This window comes from Pezoporus flaviventris, unplaced genomic scaffold (genome assembly GCF_033815535.1).
Source record: "Pezoporus flaviventris isolate CSIRO_AGI_PZ_B2104156 unplaced genomic scaffold, CSIRO_AGI_Pfla_v1 ptg000007l, whole genome shotgun sequence".
Lineage (NCBI taxonomy): Eukaryota > Metazoa > Chordata > Aves > Psittaciformes > Psittacidae > Pezoporus > Pezoporus flaviventris.
This window is the reverse complement of record NW_026892555.1, coordinates 70,479,707-70,505,453: the sequence shown is the minus strand read 5'-3', so window position 1 is coordinate 70,505,453 and position 25,747 is coordinate 70,479,707. Positions and strand designations below refer to the sequence as shown.

Below are 25,747 nucleotides of genomic sequence, written 5' to 3'. Positions count from 1 at the left end.
AATTAAGCAGCTTTGAGGGGTTTATGTGTGTCAACTGTCCACAGAAAAGGTTCACTTTTTCAAACGTGATGGTGAAAGTGCCAGAGGACCTTTGTACATGCAAAAGAGAACCTGAAGTAGCAAAAGAAAGAATGATTTTTAAATGGCCTAGTGTAGATAATGGCCAACAACTCATAAAAGACATGGTCCAAAGCCAGCTGAAACCATGAGGAATTTTTCCACTGGCTTTAGTGAGTCCTGCATCAAGTCTCGGATGGTCACTCTTAACTTTACAATGCCAAAAGACAGTAATGCTCTAAACTATGCTGCTGTCATTTCTCCAGATCTTCTTCTTCAGTATACTTTCAAACTCAATGAAAATCATAAGAATGCCAGCACATAAAGCATAGCTCTGATTTTTTTAAACATAAAATTTGGCTCCAGAAACCCATACATTAGTCTCTGCTGCTAAAGAAATAAAGAAAGTAAAGCACCTCCAACAAAACACGTGTGAATCTGATCACAGCTAACAGGCAAGGAGTTGTTTTAAAAGTGCGATCAAAACACAAAAAACAAAAACCCCAATGCATGATCAGATATCCTGATGTATAGCCTAGTTGCATAACTATTAGATGAGGGTTTAAAAAACCACAACAGAGCCCCCCCCCGGTGATTTTAAACAGCATATGAACACATGTTTACGAAGCTAACAGGCCCTACACTATTTTCACAATCAGCATGATGCTTTCTTTTGATATAATATTCAGCCACAGGAAATTAAAATTAGAAAATTACATTAAGACAGTTCACAATCCAAAGAAAAAACATTAAGAAGTCTCAAAGCACTGCCCTTCCATAGACAGAATAAAGTGTGGGGTTGGTTTGGTTTTTATCTTAATTCAAGCCAGTTGCATAGAACATTTTCTCACAAAACATTTTTTTCCCCTTTTTGGGGGAGTCACAACTTTGGAAAGGCAAGTTGTTTTAAATAAATACTAGTTAATGACTATGACTGTCTTGTACAATTGCTAGTATTTTTAGTTGATATTGTCTTTCTGACCTGTAATCCTTCAACTAGAACAAGGACCTAGCTTAGCGTTTGTTAAATTTAGATAGCACCACTATCCACTATTACGCCCCTCCCGCCACTGCTGCACTAATCTCCCATGCCAGCTGCTCAAATGTTTACGTTTAAAGGGCTTTCTCTGTTTGTGCAGAAACAGTCCCTGCACAGTATCTCTCATCTGTACATTTGCCAGAATCAAGGCAAGAAAAGCCTCACTCCTGGAATTCCTGATTAATAAATAGTCTTAAATGTTTCTTCTTCCCTTCCCCCTTCTGTCAAATCTGCTGCCATTAAGTTTTTACAAGGCAAACCTCCACAGTGCACTTTAATGGGCTGACTCTTGTCCTATGCAAACAACTGTAAATCAGAACAAGCTCCATTTAGAGTCAGTGAAATCACACCAGCTCTGTGCTGAAACTGAGAGAGATCAAAATCAGCATGCGTACCTGAGCCTTTCCTGTGATGGAAAGAAAAAATGTTATAACTGGAGGAGGGGAGCGTGGGGGAACCAAATACTAAGAGTCATAAATCTACTGGCAATCTCTCCATCTCACCATGCCAGCATATTTCAGAGGCTGCCTACACAGCTCACGTCCTAGACATCGGTTGCACCTGGCGCTCTCACCCAGGTCACTGAGGTACTGAACCAGCAAAACACTGAAGCAGGTGCTTGGTATGACACTGAAAAAGTCAGTGGGTCCAACACCTACAGCTACGCACCTATTTAAGAACTCTGAAGGGTTACCTCCAGCTATTTGCTTTGATCTGCTTTTTCTTCTGGCCTTCCAGCTGACCATTTATAAACCCAGAAACACTTTTCTTAGTTTCTCTGCATATTTTGAGATCTGCTCAAAAGCGTAAATGACATTAAAAAAAATAATAATTGAAGAAAGTGGATCTGACTGGAGGTATTATTACTTCATGCTGTTGTAAAAGTCTTTAAGAAGACTGACTGCTATTTGTCAATCTTCCCCCTCTTCAGCTTGCATCGCAAAATGCTGCTGAAAATTAAAATGAAATATTGAACACTGGAGAGTCAGAGAAAAAGCCATGTCTGAAATTATTTGTAATCATTTCTGCTAAGCTCAAAGAGGAAGATCTGTATTTGAGCTGCACATAGAAGACCAATAAAATCCAATTTAACAGTTGTTTGTTAGAAAAGTGGAAAGAATGTGAAACAGAAACACGTGCTACAGGCATTAAAAAGTCTTTTAGTAGTGATGAAGGAATGAGCTGCACACAGTACTTCGTGCTAGTCAGACTGGGCTTCACAGAACTCCTCTTTGAGAGACTTGCAAGGCCCACTAAGCCTCACATAAGTTTGACTATGCATGAGAAAACTAAGCCATAAAGTTCACTAAGGAAAACTTCCCCATCAAAGTGAAATGCATTGTGTCCTGTCAGCAAATGTTGTTTTGCAAATCCTCCCTCACCTGCCATAAGATGTTATTGAGACATATGGTTTCACACGCTACCAAGCAGCAAAGTTTTGCCAACGAACAATAATGCGTAGAACGAATATGTGTGGAAATCGTGAGATCATCTAATTAAAAGAAATGTTATTGTTTGCCACTACTTTTAATGAAATCGAGTCTTCACTGTCCACAGAAGAGGCTGGAAAAGAACCAAATCCTATTAGTGCTCATACCTCAGAAATTGCTTGCAAAAGAAAGAAATTATACCTTAACTGGCGTTGAAAATCTCCACTGTATCTAAAAATCTACATATGCTAATAGGATTTTAAACTAATATAATAAATCTATGGTTATATGTGATTCAAATTATGCCTCTATAGCAACAGGTTTTACTGTCTGAAAAAAAAAAAGCTTCCATTGTATTAGAAATACGGAGTCCATGACATACAATTAGCCATTTCTGATTTTGTCTAATAAAGGGCATTAGCATAAATACACACTAATCCTTTCACTACAGTAGTTATACTTGAAAGCTTTACAAGAAATATTTTGGACATCCACCATTAAATAAGGCAGAAATGGACTTCGCAGTGGAATTAATAATTCCCCGACTCATTCCCAGACCATCCCAAACTTAAACATAAAAAGCATTTTACGTACACAGAAATATGTGAAAGACTTTTTTAAGGAACTACATCTCTGCTTATCCAATCAGGTAGAAAAGCCTGATCCTGGCATAAACATTTCTTTAAAGGTGGCATTTTCCACAGCACTACATGCTTACCAGTTACACTAAGAACAATATACTGAATGAATTATGAGTGAATATGAATTACAAGGTTATTATACACTATTAAGGGGCTCTGGTAATATTAAAAGCCAAGAAAGCAAAGCCTGAGTGGTTGAGATGTCACTACAAAAATCTTAAATGGAATTTACGTTTGTTTTTTAATGTTCTTTTATTAATGCAAATTAAAAGCCATTGCTCTTATTAGCTGCTGCTTTATTCTGTTTTTTCCAGAACTTTTCAGTGAAATCAGTTACAAAAGATGAATCAGACATTAAAGGATTTGGGTGGTTAAGGGTGTGTCACCAGGTCTTAATTAAACATCCGAGGGAGATATCTGAGCCAACTGAAGCCAGACCAATCGGGTACATCCACAGTATGGAGAACGATGCCATGCAGCCCAGGACTGGAAGCTGAATTGCCTCACACTAGCCTAACTTACCGCACTCCTGTTAGGCTGGGCCTCCCTAACTCACACTACTTTGTGCTTTCCCTTCAATCAGTTTGTGACACATAACCTTCTGATATGCTTACTCCCATTTTGATGCTTGAATTCTGCTTCTGGGTGTGCCGAGTGTGAAAACTGTTGAGAAACTATGCTTCTAAACTCCTGCCTGAACTCCACTGGGATCCATAAAATTGGCAAATCTCTCCACCTTCATCAGCACCTGGATCCAATAGGTGCGCTTAAAGCAAAACTAAGAAACCTGGCTCCACAAAAATGATAACTGTTAGAAGCAGCAGCTATGGTTATTTTTCTCCTCTCTTGTCCTACCCTTGCCCCAGATTCAGTGATTCAATAAGAATGTAGTAAATCCAGGTTCAAAACCTTCTTCTAGCTGAGACAAAACAAACTTTCCCCTCTCATGAGCAGAGCAAGATTATTCTCTGTTCAAGGACAGGAATATAAGTTTAGCTAGAAAGAGTCTGAGATCAGGACACTCAACTGGGCAGGGAGCAAGTCATGCGGCTCCTCCAGTTCTGGCTCCAGTGACTACTTGTTTGCTGGATCTAACATCTGCTTAGCATAAAACATAGAAAAACATCTCTGGCGCTGGCACTGGAACCCAGAGCTGCCACCGCAGTTATTTCGTTACTGGTCTGAATAGTTCAGCTTGCTCTTGCTGTCTCTTTCTGAGTCACTGAATATTTGGGTATTTTCACAAAAGGGTGCTTCCCACATCAAGAATACCTCACAGCTTTGTTCCAGGCAGTCTCCAGCACAGCAACTTTTCTGGTTTTCTTTGCAAAGGAGGAAGTAGATCTCTCAATAAAGGTTCTGAGAGAGAGACAGAAGATCGGCTGGTATCTCTAAAGGTAGGGAACTGAACTTGGCGCTCTCACATTTTGGCACACTCACATTCTGGCACACTCACGTTTTGGCTAACAGTGGTAGGTGGTAAGCTTTCAGAGTAAAAGCTTTAAATGCCTAAACCTAGCAGCTGACTCAAGGTTTCAGTCTTGAGCAGAGGCAGGTAGCAGACACAGAGGATGTGCAGAGTTTAACATGCAGCTCCTGCTGTGCAGATTTCAGTGGCTTTAAAGCCTGGAAAATCTGACTTTGGGATGCTTAGATCCAGTGTCCAACAGAAGACCACAATGCTGGGTATTTAAAGCAGCCACTGCCAGGCATACCTGTGCCCAGTTCTTTCTGTAGGTATGACCCAAACCCTTTCAATTTAACTTGATCCATTTATCTCTGTTCATTTCAGAACATTTCACGAGCATATTTCCTTCAAAATGTCCTGCAAAAAACACTGCGGGAACTGAAGTCTCCAAGTTGTCTTTCTAAAAGCAACAACTTGAATACTATGTTTTGTAGTGATTTTTCTCTGAACCATGCAGTTTTATGTAAAGATGAAGGCTCTGGCAACCAATAACTATGTGATAAACTTTTGATTTTAATAAAAACTTCATGGTTGCAAAAAAAGTCTAGAAACGGGACCTCTACAAACAGCACTCAGAAGCCAACACAGGGAAGGGAAGTCCACCCTGAATGATTTGTTTTCCAGTCTCATGATCTTAAGCCACTTTTGTGTGGTGAGGGCAAGAGCTGACAAGTGATTTTTGAATGCATGAAGCTGGCAATCTTGTGGTAGTACAAGCTAAGCAGAACAGACAACAGGGGTCAGCCGACATGTCTCCTCACCAGATACTAGCTTGTAAGTTTACCATGCTTTAACCATAGATGCTGAGGCTTTCCATTCCAGGTGTCTGCCTCAGACTTCCTCCCCCCCCCCCCCTTTTTTTTTTTTTTTAGCCAGAGTAGTTCAGCTGGCTCTGGGATGACTTTTTTTTTAATTTTCTAAACACCAACTCCATAGACCTTTTCTTTGAAGAGATCTAGTAACATCACTCTCTGGAGCAAGGAACTGAAGTCTGGTGCCACTGAAACCACTGTTTCAGGGTCTTGCCTTCTGCTATGACATGTAACACATATTGTATACATTTATGCCACATGTACAATAAGAATCTGAAGATATATTATGTGAAAGTATCTGTGATTCACATGATCAAAGACTTAGTATCCTGTAAGTGTACACCACAAAAGGAGGTGGGTACAGCTACATCTCTTCAGCAGCTATAATCTGGCTGAAAAGCACCTCCACCATCCACCTAGTCTATCCCTCTGCTCCAAGGCAGAATCGTGTCTAGCTCATCCTCTAGATATTTTTGGAGGTTTTACAGATTCCACGATGATAAGTCTCTTTAATAACCTGCTCCCTTGTGAAACCTCCATGCAGTCAGATTTTTCTCCCCTCTCTAAAACCCGTTAAATTTTCACTGCTGCATATAAAGCAATTTACTTCTTCTCCTGCCCTCTGTAGACAAGGAGGAAAAGTTGACTACTGTCATCTCTGCTACCAGAATTCTCTGAATGCCAGTCTCAAGCCAGTTAGCTCTGGCAAACCTTTCTTCTTACCAAGGAAATTAACAGTAAAGTGATTTCTTTTTTTTTTTTTTTCCTCAGAGTATCACAGGATCTCAAACTAAAAGTAACTCTACCGTGACGGTGAACCTTATCCTGAGATATTTGGTATTCAATAAATCTATTTTTCTTCTAATTATGTAAACAGTTGCACAGATGAAAACATTTAACTATGTAACTATACTGTTATCTTGCCTAGTGGAATCCTCTGGCATCTAACTAAGGGCTTACAGGCACCTGGGGGGAACAGACCAGTCTGCCTTAGTATTTAGACAACTCTCCATACTCAGTTTGTTGAATTTTATGTTTTGCAAACAAAACCACAGTAAGAAAAATTGTTCCAAGGCCAGATCACAACCTATGCCTTTGACAGTGTACATAGATAACTCTGGGTAAAACACAACAGAACTCGCCCAGGATTTGACTCTGCTAGTACAAATAAACACATATAAACAACATCATCCTAAGCATTGTCAGGAGACCAAGAGGCAAGAATATGAAACAGGAATCTGAAGTGAATGGGACTTCAGATACAAGGCAATATTAAAAGTAGATGGCTGTTAACTTCCATTTAGGTGACACAGGTAGTATTTTCATTCCTACTGCCCTAAACAATACCTGGGCATGAGAGGTGAAATCCTGGACAGTAGATGGTACTAACTGATCACCTGGGATCTGACATGGGTAAAGGGAAATCACATTTTAAATAGCATTTGTGAAACTGTACTTCATTTCTGCTTTCCAGCCACTTCTGAACTGGGAAAGTTTATCATGAAAGGTATGTCCTGCCATCAACAAGGACATAAAAGTTAAGAGTACATTAAGACAAACGAGGCCCTGAAAAGGTAAATAAATTATTTTTTAAAAGCCTTTATAGGGAAAATAGCTGTTCCCACCATTTAAGAAGTGACTGTAAGGTTACTAATGCACTAGAAGTCCTGATGACTTTTTTTAAACATTAGTAACAGTATTTTTTTCTCGAACATGATTTTGCAATTATACGGGTGCCATGAAAATAAAAATAAATAAATAAATACATAACAAAAAAAAAACAAACAAACCAAAACCCCCAAAAAAACCAAACCCATACACATATCCTAAACATATCTGAAACTGGTATTTAAAATACCATTGTTTTTTCCCTGACAGTTTTCTTCATGAACATGTATAATAATAGCCATGACAGATTCGTTAAGCAGGGAACTATTTGCCTCATTTTTGGTTCATTGATTGTGTTATGAGTACTACCTATATTCAAACAATCACTGAAGACTAAATGTTTGAAAAATGGTCCTGACGAAAATCCTCTAACGTTGCTGTGCTGAAGCCCTGTGTGAACTAAGGAAACCTTGTGCGATAAGACTTTGTGCTGAAGTTCCAAATCCTCTGATAAGTGTCTCTGGCTGTACTTCTAAATATTTTTTCCCAAGCTGATTTATTATATAAACAAAGTCCACTTCTGAGCTACACATCGTTCAGGGCTTGGGACGTGTTTTTTTGGTCTTGATTTATGAAAACATGAAGGCCCCCAAAATAAAAACATCTAATTTTAGTACTGCGTTCCAAATACCCAATTTCATCTTGATCAACTTTTCATTTGAGGATAGTGACACCAAGCGGCAGAGTTAAATTCCTTCCCCCCCCCCCCCCCAGCTGTTTTAAATTGCAGTTTTGTCTGTCTTTGGCACACAAAAAGCAGAACACGGTTAACTGTGCTGCAACTTCCAACTCCTTTATTTGTATGCTGTACTTACACACCAGTATCTTTCAAGAGCATTTGATTCATGAAAAGTTAACCCAGATATAAAGCTCATCTGCTTAGCACAAAACTGGAACAGATTAAGGGAAAAGATTTCTGCTTTATTTACGGTACTCCATTAGATTTCAGATCCTGTGTATGGTATAATGAACTGCTGCTCTCATGAGGACTGTCATGGAGAATTCTTTTCTTGCATTTTTACACTCTCTAAGGTGTTAACAAATTCTTCTTTTTTCACCTTTATTTTTGCTGATACTGTGAACAAATGCCCTTTCACCTCAAGCTTAAGTGTTGTCTTTCCCATCTTGATTTTGAAAATCTGATTCCTCATCAACAATCCAAAGTATTTTTAGAAGCATTAATAATTCTAACAATAATTAGGTAAATATGCCACCGATAATAGTTTGGTGGTTAAAAACTGAATATAACTTGTGCTTGAATAAATACTAAGGATCTCTTATTTCTTATACCTTTATTCTATTCCTTCATATCCCCCGGTTTTCAAAAAAAAACCTGTCAATACCCAAAATGGAATAATTGCTTTTTTCTACAATTCAGAGCACATCACCAACATGTAACAATGAGAAAAGTATTTAAATGCCCTTATCTCAGTATTACTTCATGAGTTGCCTATTTCCTTACAGGCAAGAAGATTTTTTCCTGATACAGTCAGGCACTATAATGAAGGCAATGGCAAACCACTTTCTTTTCAGTAACAGATCTGAGACTTTGGCTTTTACACCTGCACAACGAATGCAAAATACTTTCAGATGACACAAAACAGTAAACAGAAAGTAAATCTGATGAAATTACTAAATCTGATGAAATTACTAAAGATAATCTACTGGATGATATTTTGTCAAAGTTCTATCCCAGCTCAATGAAACTTTTATATTATTATTATTTATATTATATTTAGATTGGATATAAGGAAGAAGTTCTTTACTGTGAGGATGATGAGGCACTGGAATGGGTTGCCCAGGGAGGCTGTGAATGCTCCATCCCTGGTGGTGTTCAAGACCAAGTTGGATGAGGCCTTGGGTGATATGGTTTAGTGTGAGGTGTCCCTGCCCATGGCAGGGGGGTTGGAACTGGATGATCTTAAGGTCCTTTCCAACCCTACCTATTCTATGATTCTATGAATCTATATAATGAGCTCTAAATGTCTATTTCACATATATATGGCTATGTAAGATACCACTTATTTTAAATAGGATACTCAGTTCCATCAAAGTAAGTGAGGATATCTTTTCAGCAAGTGGAATAAATAATTACTCAGAATGACCAAGGGTTTCAGAGTCTAGCCCATATGGAACTGTTAAGCTGAATTTAAAAAACTGTAAAGTACTTTCATTGGCATTTCCACCTGAGTTTAACCTAGGTTAACGCAAGTTATCTACGCCAACTGTGTATGCCAAGTTTACAGCATTTTAGAGTTTTACATCTAAGAAGTCACAATTTTTGAGCTTTTTCTTGAAGCCCATCTAGCCCGTTCAAAGGAAGGACCTTCTGTGCTGCTGAATGGATCTGTTATACAGATTTATACATCTTCTGCAGGCTTTAACAGAATAGTACCAAGTTAAAATGGAACTATGTCAACACATTCATTTAAGTATGCACTTACATCTTAGCAGGATAGGTGCTCATACAAATAAAGGTGTCAAGCCAGGAGTGAAAGATGTAAACACTGAACAAGGGCTACATTGTTTTTGAAGATTATTTGCTCTTAAGAGCAAGGGGAAAAGAATTAAATTTCTGGAATGTTCATGTAACTGAATAATCATAGAAACATAGAATAGTTAGGGTTGGAAAGGACCTTAAAATCATCAAGCTCCAACCCCCTTGCTATGGCCAGGGACACCTCACACTAAACCATGTCACCCAAGGCCTTGTCCAACCTGGTCTTGAACACTGCCAGGGATGGAGCATTCACAACGTCCCTGGGCAACCTATTCCAGAGAAAACAGATCCCTTTGCTCCCTATCACCTGTGCCTTTAGGAGACAGTTACATGTCCAAGACAGTAATGAAAACTTTTCATCAACGTCAAATGAAAAAAAACCAGATCTTCATTTATGATTTGCCCAGTAAGATTACCTCCAAAAATGAACTGAGATGCCTCTTTTCTGAGGAAAGCACTGAACACCAGTGTAAAAGCTAGTTCAGGGTATCTGCATTATCTTCTTATTCTCACTTGGAATCTCCTCTTCCTCTTCTAGTACTTGGGCATCAACATACTGAGGTTAACATTTAATGGCAGTGAATACAAACCATGAAAATATTTTATTTTGGCAGAGCTTCTAATTAATTTTCTATACTTTTACCTAGAATATTTCAATTACCCACATCACCTTCTACTAGGACTCTGTTAACAAAGCTGCCTCCCTAAACATTCATCTTTATAGTGTTACCCAAATTTTTAGTGTCATAAGCAGCTTTCCTTTTCAGCACTCTTTCATTATGAAGTCTTCACAGATTTGCAAAGTTAGTTTTTTTTAAACTTCACAGCCAATCATTTCTCTGTCCATTTCTCCCTTTTGACTTCTTTATCCTTTTCATCTGGGATTTTTTCTCTCACTCTTCCATTTTTTCCACAATTTTCTGTCACCTTCCTCTGTAGCTAGTGGGCTGTATGTTTTGCAGATCAGCACTCCTTTTCCAAATACCTGTTTGTGAAAGGGGGATTCAGACCTGAACCTTATGTTTCAGGCTTCTACCATGTCATCAACAGAGTCTTCTCCAGGTTTTGAAAGTATGATAACAAAAAGCCAAGCAATTAAAAAAGGCAACAAAAAGACACAGCATTTACTATGATTACCAGTCCACCAGAACAACCTTACAAAGGTGTTTACGATTCACACTTCTTAATTAGATACCTAAATTCTCACAACTTAGTAGTCCATCAGGCACTTAAAAAAACATCCTAAATGCGGTTCACAGGATTTTAGTATCCCAAAACCTACTGAAATACTTCAGGAAAATGATTTCTGTTATTTCCAGTATTTAAAAAAAAAGTACTCTCCACCTCCAAGCTACTTATGAAACAAATGGAATGCTGCCATGCTGCAGAAGACATGCAAAGAGATAAGTATGAGGTGTGTTTTTATAAAAGAAAAGCTCCCTTTAAATGTCACTGATAAGGCAAACATACTTTTGCAACATGCAGTACTGTCACTGTCTTACAGTCACAACACCTATGTCCTTGGTTAAAACACTTTTTGCTCACATCTGCTTAGAATTTAGTGTTGAAAGAAACTTTATTTATAGTGAAGCTCACAAGTACTATTTGAAGACAGTGCATTGCATTTTAACTTCATCAAGATACAAGAACAGCGTGCTCACGTAACTAAGCCAGCTAAGTAGAAAGCTATTTCTACTTGGCCAAGCATCAGGAATAGCAGTGGGTTTTGTTTATTTAAACTGCAGGATCTAATAGGAATGCAATAGCATCTACAAGCTGTGTTAGTACTTACATCCAAGCTTCCTTCACTTGTAGATGCAGAACTAAAAGCATCCTCCTCACCACAATCTCTGTTCATCCCCAAGTGTTCTTCTGTCTGCAACACAAACAAGTATCCTACACAGCAGCAGCAAAGGAAAGAAAGAAGCAAACCCATGCCACAGCAAAGCATCAAACCTCATCACAGAACCAAGACAAACACTCTGAGTAGTTCTGTAACTGGTTGCTGAGAAACTTCGAAGTAGTCTGAAATATTTCTCTAGTGTGGGCAAGGCCCTAAGAAATCCATCAGCAGAAAGATTTAAGAAGAATAATACAAAGAAACAGAACAATTCTTGGGCAAGGAGGAAAACAGGTAGTTAGCAACTTGTACATCACCAGGAACCAGACCTAAGTCTCTGCTATATCCACAGACCGAGGGGAACAAGTAGAGAACTTCTTCCGTGACCCTCGTCAGTGATGGGACTGTTTCTGTGCACTACCATATACCCTACCTAATTAAGCCAACCCATGACTGTCTGCACAGGACCTCTGCTCTACTGGATTGCTTAGCAGTGCCAATTTGATCTGGGTATAGCCTCAGGCACATGATTACATTTCACAGGGAGCTCATGCCACCTTTATGTTTTTTATGCCAGGTGCAGAAAAACAGAAAGCAACTGATCCAGCATAAAATTAGAATGGAGAGAACAAGATGATACCTGATCTGGCATTAAGCCTGCCAGTATAAAGTTAACCAAAGAAATACTTTCAAGAAATTTCTATCAACCATGAGGACTCTGCTTTCAGTCTATGTCTGTGTTTATAATATAGTAGAGTTTCTTTCAAGAAGTTAGATCTAGTGTATTGTCATACCACAGCTATTGCTTTTGGTGAGCTAGCTGAAAAAGAAAGCATTTGTGTGGGCATGGAAATCTGAGTGCAGGCCTGTAGCATGCAGTGACACCTGATCCAGGACACTTAGCAACATAGGCTAATGTTTTTCTTCCCTTGCAAAATAAAACTGCCTTCCCCTTGTAAACACCTGCAGCTCTGCAGTGGTACTACCGTGCAAGACTTTGGACAATTCTTGCCATCAAATAGTTCTAAAATACAGACTATGCATGATCACATACATGCACACAGAGAAAAAGCATCACTGCTAATGCAAACAAAGAAAATAAAACAAGAAGAGCCAACTTGTCTTGTGGAGAAATAAAAAAATGTAAGAATAAGTGTGAAGAGCAGAGTGTAGGAGCTCTGAGCCTTCTTTTTCAGTGCCCTGAAGTCACTGGGCTTCCCATCATATAATCCCTTCATAAACCTACCAGATCCTTCTTTTAAGAATTTATTTAATTTGCCCTCATTCTGCTAAGTTCAGCAGTTTCACTTGCTGTTTTGGCTGGAAATCTTCTGCAGTACCAAGCCAGATGTATTATGGCCAGTTAACATCTGCTAGCTCCTGTGTGCTGCACTGTTCTCCAGTTTTCAGTAACCCTTCTACCTATTTGGGTTCAAACTCCTTGAGGCTTGTACTGAAAAGGCAACAATGACATCCTTGCTGGACTAAACCAAGTGACTGATTTAGTTTCTTTTCCTACAGAGTACTTGCCATCTGAAAGTAAGAGTCCAAAAAAGGAATGACCAAGAAAAGTCAATTAACTTGTCAGAACTAGTGGCAAGAAAAACTTACACCTTTACCTCAGATTTAGAAGCTCACAGACTTGTTTGCAGAGTTCCTACTTTTCCCCAGGTCAAATACTACTTGTAACTTGTTAATTAATCCTCAATATCCTTGGCATCTAATAAAATTAGTATTTTTAAAATCCTCAGAGTATCACCTCCTTTGTCTTTGATTATCAAGCATAAAGAAGGGAATAATAAAAAAAGGAGTTTACAATCTTTTGACAGTCACCCTGAACTCAGGTGTGAGAAACACACTGCAGTAACCACAGAATTGGGATGCTTTATGACAACTTTTTTTAAGGTTACAAACATAAATATTTTTACAAGTTAAATCTGAGCTGCAGCAGGAGTTAGAACTCCAGGAGCACACAGTTCATACCGACGGTTAGGAATACAGAATCAGAGAACAAACTATAGTTCAGAAACTGCGCGCTGTAGTATGTTCAGTTCTTCCAGAGGAACTGCAGACCTGCAGCATGCTCTAGAGGCTCAAGCCTCTTGCCTCCGCTGCTTACCCAATTGTTCCAGGCCGATACAGCATTACTGCTTCAGTTATGCTTCTGTTTCCTTCTACAGGGGAAATAATTTTCCTACACAGGATAAACACTCTGAAAGGGACTGACTTCCTATCTCACGGAATACAGTTTGCATGTGTCCTTTATAAGGTGTTAAGAATAGCTGAGCATTCATGACAGATCAGATTTTTCAACACAGTAATTCCCAGTGTCCATTAAGCTATTCCCCTGCAAAAGCACTCCAGATTTGATCGTAACCAAATGGGCAGACTACTAATAAAGAGTTTTCACATTTTTAAAACATGACTGAGAAAACTAGAAGGGTAGATGAAATGCTGGTCCATTAACAAGCATGAGTTTCTTAGTACCAGTTGATCAGACACACATTTTATATTTTCACTTCAAAAGCCTTGTAGGGCTTTTTTAAACTAGACAAAAGAAAACTCCCCTTTTACTTTTATATCCTAGAGTATAGAATACTTTAGATTCAAAATCAGTTGACACCAAAATTTTTAGTGAAGGTTGCAAAAAGTATGAAGTCAAAAGTCCATTGGCGTTTTTCTTCAGTTAAAAAGTTTTTCTATATTTAATTCCCATGATGACTGACAAATTTTTCATAAAGGCACCTCAACAGCAGAGAATTGTTTTATACAGAATTTCTGTTTTTAATTTTCCAACTCAGGATTAAAAACAAAGTTAAAAATGCCTAATGTGCCCCATCAGATACTGATCCTTCAGTTTAGTACTGCAAGTTATTTCTTCTACACCTGATTATTTGGTTTTATGGATTTGAAGATGGCAACAGCATGACTACACAGAACTTCTAAAGATATAAATGCCATAAAACTTATCATCATCCACAGACAATAGAGTTAATAAGACACTTCTACTTGATATCATAATTGTTCTACATTATATCAGTTCTTTCATGAATACATTTTGTAATCTGAGCACTATGAAGTGGACATAAGTTGCTTGAAACTCCTGCCCTTTGTTAACATCTACCGAACCCACAGCATTAAAAAAGAAGGTAAATGGTAAATGTGACTGGCTGTTTCAATAGGCAGCTGAGATCTCCATCAGGTTGCACTAATTGCATATCATTTATGCACCTGCTAACAGATTACTCCTTGGAGGGAGGGATGATAAAACCCACCCATAAACACCATCACCCACAGACGTAATACATCTGAAAAAAAACCAATTCATTTTAGTGAGGTAGTACACAATTGCTTACCTTGCTGCTTCTTCTATCAGCATTAAACAATCCCAGAAGTCTTGTCTTTTCTTTTTCTATTGCATCACTGTTTACTGAAGTCTTTCGACTTGGTTCTGAAACAATTATAATGGAATATTTTTTACATTTCTGAAATAAAGATTCAGAAGATCAGTATTTTAAAACATCCTGGGTTAATGCTGTGTTTTTATGAACTGGAGATGTTATGAACTGAATTCTCCAGTAACTGGCAGATCCTGCACTTTCTTTTTCCAAACTTTCGCTGTTCTGAAATCTAATGGAGGATAATTGAATAATTTAATAAACTGTAGTACGCTTGCAATCACAATTTAGTAATCATTATAAGACAAAACAAATCGCTAAGTCTTCAGAGCTGCTTGTTAGATGTCTCACTTAACACTCTTGGAGTACTCAAAGACCTTCAAAAAGAGATAAGGGTGAACTGATGGTTAAGTATCCTTAACAATTCACAGGGCTGACTTAGCACAGTGAATTTAATGGAAAGACTCTCCACATGGATCTGGATAAAGTTCCATGAAGAGGAAAAAGACTTTTATTTGGAAAAGGGGTTCTCCTTACAACTTAGGCCAGCTGGTTGTACTCCTTTTCTCACCTTGGCGCTTTCAGTTCTGGATGGAAAAGAGGTGAGTTTATATGCATTTCAGGTGGTAAGAGCTCAAATATGCATGTCCTCCTTGAACTAGCTGAGGAACTGTATGAATTCTCAGACTGTTTAGTCTCCCTTCAATTTCCCCCACATGAGCCAAGCAAAATGGTAAAACCATGCATTACAGGGAACAACCACTGGTTTGATATTCAATGTACAGACTGTAAAGCTCTCCCACTTTTTTTTAGTGGACACTAATGCTATAAAGATTTCTCCCTGGTTCCCAGAGTTATCAGAGTATCCCACTAGCACACAGAAAGTTTAATGTACAGAAAAAAATTGCTTTCTCTTCTAAATATTTGCTTTATTTAGTAACAGTTAAGAAGCTAATGCAAAATGACTTGTTTGTTGACACAAAATAAAGGTTTATTTCAAAAAATAAAATCCTCATCCCAGAAGTCCCGTTAACTGATTTGCATTTCACACAAAGCACATGATTTTCACACAAATCACTTTTGCGTATCAACAATGTCAGGTACTAGAAGGTGTTAAGAACATACAGTAGTTCAAAGCACAGCAGAAGGGTAAAGATGATGAACCCAGAGGAAAATAAGGAGAAACTATCCTTAAGAAAGGCTGCAACTCCACTGAAAAAAAAATACAGCAATAAATTAATACCTTCCTCAAATCCTAAGAGCTAAATATGCTCATTCACCAGAAACTGACGTTTTTCTGCTCAGAGCTGGGCTGCAACTAAATGTGGATCATGATTCCATTACACAGTCTTCAACTATGAACAATAATGATGAAAGGCTGGCATAAGCCATGTCAGTAGCAGCTGACCATCAACATTACCATTAAACATCGTGTACCGCCAATAAATTGGAATTCATCGCCTATAATCTCAGAACAACAAGGGATTTTTATAAATCTGCATCAATTTTTCTTAACTAAATACAGTAGATATTCTCTCTAGTACTGTGCTTTGTATAAGAGGAAGCCAAAACAGGTAATGACAGAAGATTAGAAGGAAAAGTACTGGCATTAGTGAAGCCAAGAGATAACAGGCCCTCAGGTAATATGTGCTTGCTAGTGGAATTCCTTCCTTCCTGAAAACTTAAAGAACTTATCTACACTTTTATTTTATGTTGTGTTTACTAGTGATGCAAAGTAGTAAAGCAAATTAAAAATCAACCATACCTTTCTTGAGGATAATTAGAGCAATATAACATACTTAGTGATGGAAAGGATATACACATTTTCTGTTTAACTAGAAGTAGAAGCACCAATGCAACCCAATCAAACCCCACCTACCATAGCAATTCAGAAGTCAGAATCGACTCAGAGTTATTCAATGTACATACACGGGTTTGATACTAAAATGCATCACTACATTTAAATTGAATTCAGTGGAAGACTTTGTAGATCTCAAAATACTATGTATTTGTTACTAAATAAATCTTGCATCTGAGAGACTTCTGAAATGTTAGTATTTCTGAAATTCAACTAGTCATGCTTTAGGCAACCTGAAAATGCTTGGAATCTATAAAGAAACACATCATACCACAAAACAGTTAAATGACAGGTCTTGTTAATTGCTGGCATTTTAATGGCAATTACTGAAGAAGCAGTAGGCACAGAAGCCTGTTTTTTCTGATTGAAAGCACAGACATGTAAACAACACTTTGCAAAAAGACAACACAGATCTAAAATAGCTTGTTTATCTACAGCAAACGTTCTTAAAGATCCATCTACCAAACCCACATTAAACACAGTGTGAAGGAAAAGACGGTTTTCCCTCAGCGGCATTGTACAGTACCTCTATAGTTCAGAGAAGGTTCAGACTGAGTTTTTGATGGAGGAACTGGAAAATGCAGGCAAGGAAACGACAAGAGAAGACATATTAAAGTTTAATTCGCCTCATAAGCCACAATATTCATTAATTACTCCTACTGCTTGTTTTCCTAAATGCTACAGAAAAAAATGTTGACTGACAATAGACCTGCAGAGCTGCTCCAAGAAGCAGTTTAGCTGCATTTGTATTAATTCACTTGTGAAGCTGCTTCAACTGCTAAATCGAATTCAGTAAGCAGGTGGCAGCAGAGCTTGCCTTTTAATATTCCTTCAGCCCCTGGTATATCTGTTTCAGGGAAGAAGAGAATGACAAGCACAAGCTTTTCTCAAACCAACTTTTACAAGCACAGCCTATGCTTTCAGCATGTCTGATGCCTTACTTGCCAGTGGGAATGTGTTTTAAGAATCCATCTGTTCTGATAACTAAACAGACTGAACATCTACTCAGTGCACAATTCATACACCAACTGCTTCTGAAAACAATGGAATTATTCCTCTTGGAGATTATAAATGAGAACACAGAAGGAGGAATTTGCTGGAACAAAGGGAACTTTCTGTAAATTTTATGTGTATTTACCAGTGTTCTCATCAGACACCATGGGGCAAAGTAAAGAGGAAGGCAGAAAAGGCTGAAATAGGATAAGGGGGATTTCACTATAATGAAAGGCATACTGAAAGGTTAAAAAAGAATAATATATATATACATATATATAAAAGCTGATGTAGAAAGCAATTTAGATAATTTTCTGCTATAAATTCAGCACTGAAGTAAAGTCTGTATGATGTATGAGCTACAGCTGCATTCAAGGACCACTATTGCACTAGTATATACACCATTGCTTTCATTTTAAAGGAAAAGAGTTTAAGGAAGGCTTAGGCTAATTACTGTAGACATCGTCTTTTAACTATGCTGAACGAATCCTGATGAATACTCAGCATGTTCACTACAGTGCTCCAAAATGGCTAGCTTAATTACAGCAAACGTATCCTAAAAAACAAACATGCAATTGAGTTATGACATGTTGTCAGCCACTTTTTTGACCATCCTAACAATTCAAAAGAAAAGGAGACATCTGGTTTACTTAAAAGTCTAAGTTCATTTGACTTACATAGAGATAGAACCGTCACTTACCAAAGGAGTTTGAAAGAAGAGACAGAATGTCAACATAAATAAGTAAGTATATAAATAAAAAATAAGCCTGCTGCTCAGCACCTACAAGACTGACATTACCTAAACAATAAATAAGTACATTTACTGTGCTGCAAGTCATATCAATAGAGACAAACTGCAGGAGACAATTTTAATGAATATCACTTTCTGATCTCAAAAGGAAGTAGCGCTTGTCGAAGTGCATTTTTAAAGCAGGTGCATTTTAAAGCACATGGCATAATTATGCTATTTGAATACACAATCTGGCTGATAAAACTCGAGTCCAAGAAGCTGAGGCTACAATATCGTCTATGAGAATAGAAAGTGCGAATGAATAAATAAGAGAACATAATTTTAAATACAAATACCTCTTAGCTCCTCTTCACTAAACCATCAGTAGCTTTGCTGCTTAAAGGAACTGTCTATGAACCTGTCCACAGTCTGCTTCTCATAAACCCTGGTCTGTTGCCTCTGCCTCTCAGCTTTCGCAGCTGCCATGACTATGGCATGTTGCTTCTTTTTTCCCCTCCAACTCACAGCACAGGTAGATGACAGCTCTGCCTGGACAAGGCCTCCGTGTTATACACACCTGTACTGACAGCAGCTCCAGGAGGTAGCAGAGCTCCTCCTTTTGCCCTGCCCCAGGCCAACCTGCACCCTGCCAGGGGACAGCCCAGCCTGGCACAAGGCCCAAGAGCAGCCAGGGACGGCTGGGCACACTGTTGTCCTGGCTGCCGCTCTGGGCACGGCTCACTGAACAAAGCCAGGCAGCTCTCAGGACTGAGATGTCATTCTGCTGTTTCAGCTGGGCCCCAAAGCAACAAGAGCACAAATGCTTTTTAAGTCACCTATAATATTGTTAGCACTTCATCTAACCCTGCATGACTGCTTTCAGTCTCAGCTCACCTCTTTTTCTGTCCCAGGCATACAGCTCTTTTATCCCCAGCTCCTCCAAGGACTTGGTAAGCTCCAGCTCCTCCCCAGTGATGCCATCTCGCAGAAGAACAATGTGCTCTTGACTGACTTCACACTTCTCACAAATAGCTGGGATGATGTTGTGGAGAGGCACCTCCGGACTAACTCGAACTACAGTCTTCTGCGTTTTCAGGTAGTTCACTACCAGCCTCACAGATTTCTGCAGAAACAGACACAAAGTCTCAGCCCTCCCTCTGTGATGGCTAGGCTTCTTCCCCAGTGAGAAAGGCATTAGGGACCTCCATATTGTCTTGACTCCTAGGGAAACTTACTGCACATGCATACTATTAAAAATATTATTAAAAAAATAATAATTAAAAAAAAATAGAACTCCCCTGTCACTAAGGAGACACTCACAAGAACAGGCAAATAAGGAAAAGGAATCAGGCAGACGTAATCTTTGAATCTCTGAAAGGCATGGCAGTGTAATTACATATACTGATTCAGCAAACATATTTGGAAAACGGCTACTTCTGAATCTTCGTAATAGTTTGAAATACCTTTTTTAGCAGTAAGCCTTCTCCCCTATCCTCAATAAAGTATGGCAAATGAAATACCACCAAAACCCTACCTTCCCACCACACAATCTCACAACCGCCACTTCAGCCACTACTGCAAATTTCAATCACCCCCATCTTCAGTCAGGGGTCTTTATAAGAGCAGATTTCAATCTATTCAACGACATGCAATGTAACGTTTTGTCTAAATGCTGGAGTCCAGACCTTCACCTGCCAGACTGCACTGAAATCAGTTATGCTAGTAAAGCAGGTTACAGTCAATCTCAAGCTTCTCCCATCTGATTTGAAGATCCAAAAATTGGAAGAACTGCTTGAAATAATAGGAATGAAATAATGTTTCATTGCCCCATTTTAGCCATACAGAATACCAACCTCAGGGACCCTTGGCAGAGGTCGCTTCACCTTCTCTTCAGGAACCTTCTCTTTCAGAAGTACCGTCTCTACGTCCAGTGCTCCTATCAAAGTGTTTGGCTTGTAACTCAGAGGTTGCTGGGTTCCTGAAGACTTCAGTTCAAGGCTATGTTGGGATGGATTTAAGCGATACTGGCTGCATAGATCAACCAGGAGATCCATCACAGCTTTACTGTACAGAAAAAAACATTTACTGTTAGTGTGAGAAAAAGCAGTAGCTAAAAAATTTACCTCAGTTTTAAGATGGGAGAAAAAAAAGACAACACAAGCTGAGGATGTGTCACTAGTTAGCCATCTTTGGGAGGGAACAGTGCTAATGCTTTGAAATGCTAAACAGATCAGATAAATTGTTAGGAATTAAATATATTTGCACTTCAGTGTGCATTTATGAGCTGGCAATTAACTATTCGCTATGAGGCAGAACACAGTGCCAGTAATAGTACTAACAAATATAAGCCAAACGCGGACAGAGTGCATCTTAACAGCTAAATCCATACATTAAATTCTCCAATTCAAACCCTGTTCTTGTACATGAAGACAAGATATAAGTAAGTGATGCGCTCCCAGTATGGTAAACTCCACCTAGATTTGAATGTAGCACACAGCACAACTCAAAATGGAACATTTAAATTTGAAACAAAAGGTAGACAGGATTTTTTTTCTGGCTCTACAACTTGACAACTTCCCTGAATCCATTTGACACCAGCAATATTTCCAAGTACAAGTGATCCTTTCCATATTTATTTTGGTGAGAATATTAGCCTTGCATAAAAACATCTGGTTTTAAGTATTTGCATCATCAAGAACTCTTACTGCAGATATGCTTCTTAAACCATGCGGTTAAGAGTCAGTCACTGCCTCTCTCTTATTTCACACCTCTGCATGGAGGTACTCCATTTTATGTCACTAACTGAACATTCACTGAAGATTGATGCTGCCTGACATAGCAGATATGAACCATGTTCTTACACACCTCAGAAATTCTCTTCTACCAAGGTACTGAAGGGTTTCATTTTTTTCAATCTTCCTTCCTAAAATTCCATCCAGGATCAGAGAAAACAGGTTTAATAAATCTGGAGGGTTTTTTTTCTGAAATGTTTTGGTTTCATAAACCAGTATCATTACATCTGTAGCTCAAGAACTGCCCCTCAACTGCAAGCTATTGGCATCTGAGAAACTGCTGCCACCCATCTTCTTCTGTGTATATGTTGCTGGCCAACAAGTGCTCAGTAAGTTGGTGAAGAACCCTGGAGAGCTAATGGCAAAGATGACATGAATGGAAAACAAAAGAAGTCCCTTATTAACAGCTGAAAGCCTAAAACGTATGTAGGTGACAGCTCTTCCCGCTCATGAAAGGATCTTCTTTACAGTAACCTATTTCAAGTTTAACTGAGTTACACAGTGTGAGCTGAAAAAGTGCAAAGGGTGGAAATTCTGAAATAGGTGATCACATTGAAAAAAACAAGAACACAGTGAGAAGATGATGACTGAAGATCAAACAAGGAAAACAGATGTCATTAATATGTATAGGAGTCTTCAGAAAAACAGAAGCACTGTGGTAACTGCTAACGTAGAAAGCATCTAAATAGAAACATGTAGTATCTAAATTGAAACTGTACCAGGTCACTTCGTGATAACTTCTTTGGCACTGTTCTCAAGTTGCAAATGTCTGCATTTCATAACCATGTTCAATTCATGTAACACATCACAAACCAAAAGAAACATTTACACTAAGTCCAAACTACAGAAGAACCCCACCTACACCAGTATCTACATGAATATTCATTCAGCTGTGCAGCAGTCAGCATTTAAAAAAGTGTCAGTCCGCCTGATATAAATCTTAGCTCGTCTGTTTACAGACATATTTCGTTTAAACTAAAATTTGCATGTGTTTTTTCCCCCAGCCTTATTACTATTGTTTCAGACAAAAGCAAATAACCAGACAGAACCGCAATACACGGTGTTTTATGTGCTAGACATTTCTATTTAAAGTGGAATGCTAATATATTTCTGTAATGCATAATATTGTGATAATTCATGCAAATTTGGACAGTTATCTTGCCTCATGCAAACTACTTTATTAAAAACACTTCTTTAAAAAAGATCAGCACTTTTTTCTAAATATAGTTCATCAAAATAACAGTTTGATTCCATGCACCTTCCACTGAAACGATGAAGTATGCTCAGAGGCAACAGTACAACTGCAAGATTAGAATCCACACCAGCCACCTGGGAAAGTAAGCTGCAGACAATCACCCATGTTAAACAATCTTTTTCCAGACAATGAACAATTCAAAAATCCAACCAAATTTGAAGTTTCATCTTACTGCTGATAACACAGCAGGTGTGTTTTAAATGTAACACTTAAGGAAGTCTTCAAGATCCCATCCTGAGCCATGCTGCTCACAACATGCAACTGCTCCATGAGAAGCATCCCCAGGCTTCGCCTGTATCATTTAGGAGTACAAACTAAGCAGTATCTCTGAAGTTTTTGAAACAACTTCAAAGTGAATAGCATGCTCTTCCCAAAATGTAAATTTGGGAAAATAGTTTCCTCAAAACTTCAAAAGGATAGAAAAAAATTTGGGGGTGGGGAAGAAGGGAAGAGAAAGGAGGGAGACAGAGGATTTTGTCCTTGCAACAAGGATCTTGCAACAAGGACCTTGCAAGTCCTTGGAACAAAATTATATCATATTTCAATTTCATCAACTTGAAAAATCTTCCTTCTAAACTGTAATACAGTACAGTTTGATTTTAAATAGAAGTTTCATTTTAAGTAACTCTATGTATATGCCACACACAGAAGCCACTAAACACAGCAAGAGAATGGTACTTAGCCATCTACTGATCCAGACCAACTTTTCTTTCTAACCTTGGGCTGAATATAGTTCTTGTAAGATGCAAAGAGTCATTCCTTCATTTGCTTCTATCCTATTCCAGACATATCTGCACTTTATTTTAACCTTCTTTTGAGACCTGGTATTTTTAATTTTTTTATATTTATTTGTATATAATTATTTTTAAAAATTCAGGCAGGTCTGATCATAAAGGATTAACTCTAAAGCCAAAATGAGGAAGGTAAATGCCTCCTGCCTCTCCAACTACTCAGAAACACATTACTTTCTTACTTTCATAAAATGTTGCTGAAATTTTGGCTGGAGAAACCAAGCACTGTGACAGACACCAAACAACAATGACTGCTATGCAAATACTACAGCACAGCAATAAAACTGAAGGATGAACCCAATTTAAGATTCAGACAACTATTTTTAGCAAAGGAGAGTACTTTCTGTTCTCATATACTTTACTAAGCTGTTTGACATTTAACACCAATTCTGGACAGTAAAGAATAACTACTTTGTCAGCAACATTTATCAGGCTGAAGCCACAATGAAGTTTGAGCACATCAGACCGCTTGCGTCCTGTTGAGAAAAGACAGCTACAGTTTAAGAGGCAGAAAGCAACTGAGTTGTTTTGAGTGTGGCTTGGCCTGATCTCCTTAGATCACACAGAGAGATCTATTTTAGAATACAGCCTTGTACATCTAGGAAATAAATGTGTAGGATAAGTTGTACTCTATCAAATGACACTGACTTTCCTCTTACCTTCAACTTTCATGCTACAAATGTCCATTAAAAAACAATCTCCAACTGGAAGAAAGAATCTTTATTTAGGTCAATGCCAAACATATATTAGCAATTTAAAGTGACAAGTGATTGGAAAAGAAACAGTAGTGTAAAGGGGCTGACCTGAGGTCTTTATGTTTTCACTATCTTCATTTAAAAACAGAAAATAGTCATTATTATCTTCTCATGCTCCAAAGCACAGCAGGCACTTCACGGAAAGGTAAGAAGTCTTCCTACACAATCAGCAACGTATACAGTAAATACCGAGCTGTACTATGTATTTCCAAAATCTGGAATAAACTGTTACAGGATGACAATAAACTCTTAAAAGAGAGACTGTCAGCTTGAATTAACTTTTATAAATAAATCTACTTTAAAATTCCAGATTACTATAAAATACCTTTAAACAGCACACATTTTCTTGTTTTCTTGAACTATCTTTCAAGGAAATTTAATGACAATTTTCTACCCTGTTGCTGATATTTATAGGAACTTTATAAAAAGCAAAGTAAGACTAACAACATGCTGCTTTGCTTACGTACAATAAACAAATTGAAAGATAAATTTTTTGACTTTTAACTTGGTTCATTTGTAATAACCTTAAATGATACTAATTAACTACAGTAGTTATTTGCAAACATCCTCTAGTGTACGTCTATGAACTGAATTCCTGAAATTACAGAATTGTTTTTCATTATGATGATGCCCAGGGCAAGGTTTTACAATTTTTTCTGCAACAGAGAAGCTATTTACCCTGGGTACTCAAGAACAGATTTTGCAGAATTCACTTTTTATTATGGGTATGAAAATACTCAAGATTTACAGCACTATAAACAATGGCAGAATTTGTCTGAAATGTCCTTCCATGATATCACCATAGATAAAATGAATGAACATGGAAAAGAGTTTATTACCTGCACTAGCTCACAAACTTGCTTCAAACTAAACTAAACACTTCTTTGTTTTAATCTAGTATCTTCATCATTAAATGCTTACCTCTGCTTATCATTGTACTTTGTAGGTGTCCAGCTTGCCATGTCAAAACAGTGCAAAAAGATGAGAATGCCTGGACTTTCACCCAAACCTGGACACTTAAGACAGATCATCCCCTAAATATTTCAGATGCATTTCACTATTTATTTTTTTTGGGTTGTATTCCACATCTCTAAAAACATGAACCAGTGTTCATGTACAGAATTTCGTGTTGCAGCGGTTAGAAAGAATAGCAGCACACATGAGGTCTGTTCACCGTCTGATACAATTGTAATATAGGGCTCAATACAGGGTACCCTTATTTCATAACTTGTTGGGATGACCTACTTCCCTGCTCAGTTTCCACAGTCTTCCATTTCCCACAGGTGACTATTAGTGCCTGATATTTGTCACTAACTTTCCATTCCAAGTGCTCAAGACAGCACTGGGGGAGAATACCTACTACCTGGGTTAGGCACTGGTGATAATCAGTTAGCACAAGCAGGAACTTAATAAATCCAGGGCCTAGACCTGTCATGCAATGGAAAGAAGTGGGCACCTTCACAAAACAACCAAGAGAATGTTTTGGTTGCTTAGAGCGTTTAACATAGACCATACAAATAATGCCAGAGAAATGCCTAAGGTTTAATTTTTGACATTTCTTACAGGTTTTAGTCCACAAACCAAAAACTCAAATAAATTACTCAGTCTCCATGTATGTGATAGCTAGCAATGGCAAGAATAAAAAACACCTGTGAGAGACAGCGTGTTTCTTGGGATTTTCCATTTGTTCTCTGCTCCTGTAGCTTCTTTAAAAGGTCAC

At 38.2% G+C, this 25,747-nt stretch overlaps 1 protein-coding gene across 12 annotated transcripts in view; it reads right to left on the bottom strand.

Moving 5' to 3' along the window:
- Window positions 1-25,747, bottom strand: part of COBL (cordon-bleu WH2 repeat protein) — a 164,238-nt gene that overhangs the window by 86,877 nt on the left and 51,614 nt on the right. For 7 of the 12 annotated variants that reach the window (XM_061449117.1, XM_061449123.1, XM_061449125.1 and 4 more), the window contains exons 3-7: window positions 20,288-20,498; window positions 19,329-19,557; window positions 17,238-17,282; window positions 14,812-14,906; window positions 11,408-11,491 (exon numbers count right to left, since the gene is read on the bottom strand). In XM_061449117.1, coding sequence (XP_061305101.1) covers window positions 11,408-11,491; window positions 14,812-14,906; window positions 17,238-17,282; window positions 19,329-19,557; window positions 20,288-20,498 — 664 coding nt within the window. Of the gene's footprint in view, window positions 1-10,382; window positions 10,601-11,407; window positions 11,492-14,811; window positions 14,907-17,237; window positions 17,283-19,328; window positions 19,558-20,287; window positions 20,499-25,747 lie in introns of those variants that run through there. The other 5 variants (XM_061449127.1, XM_061449121.1, XM_061449126.1 and 2 more) reach the window with 4 other exon arrangements.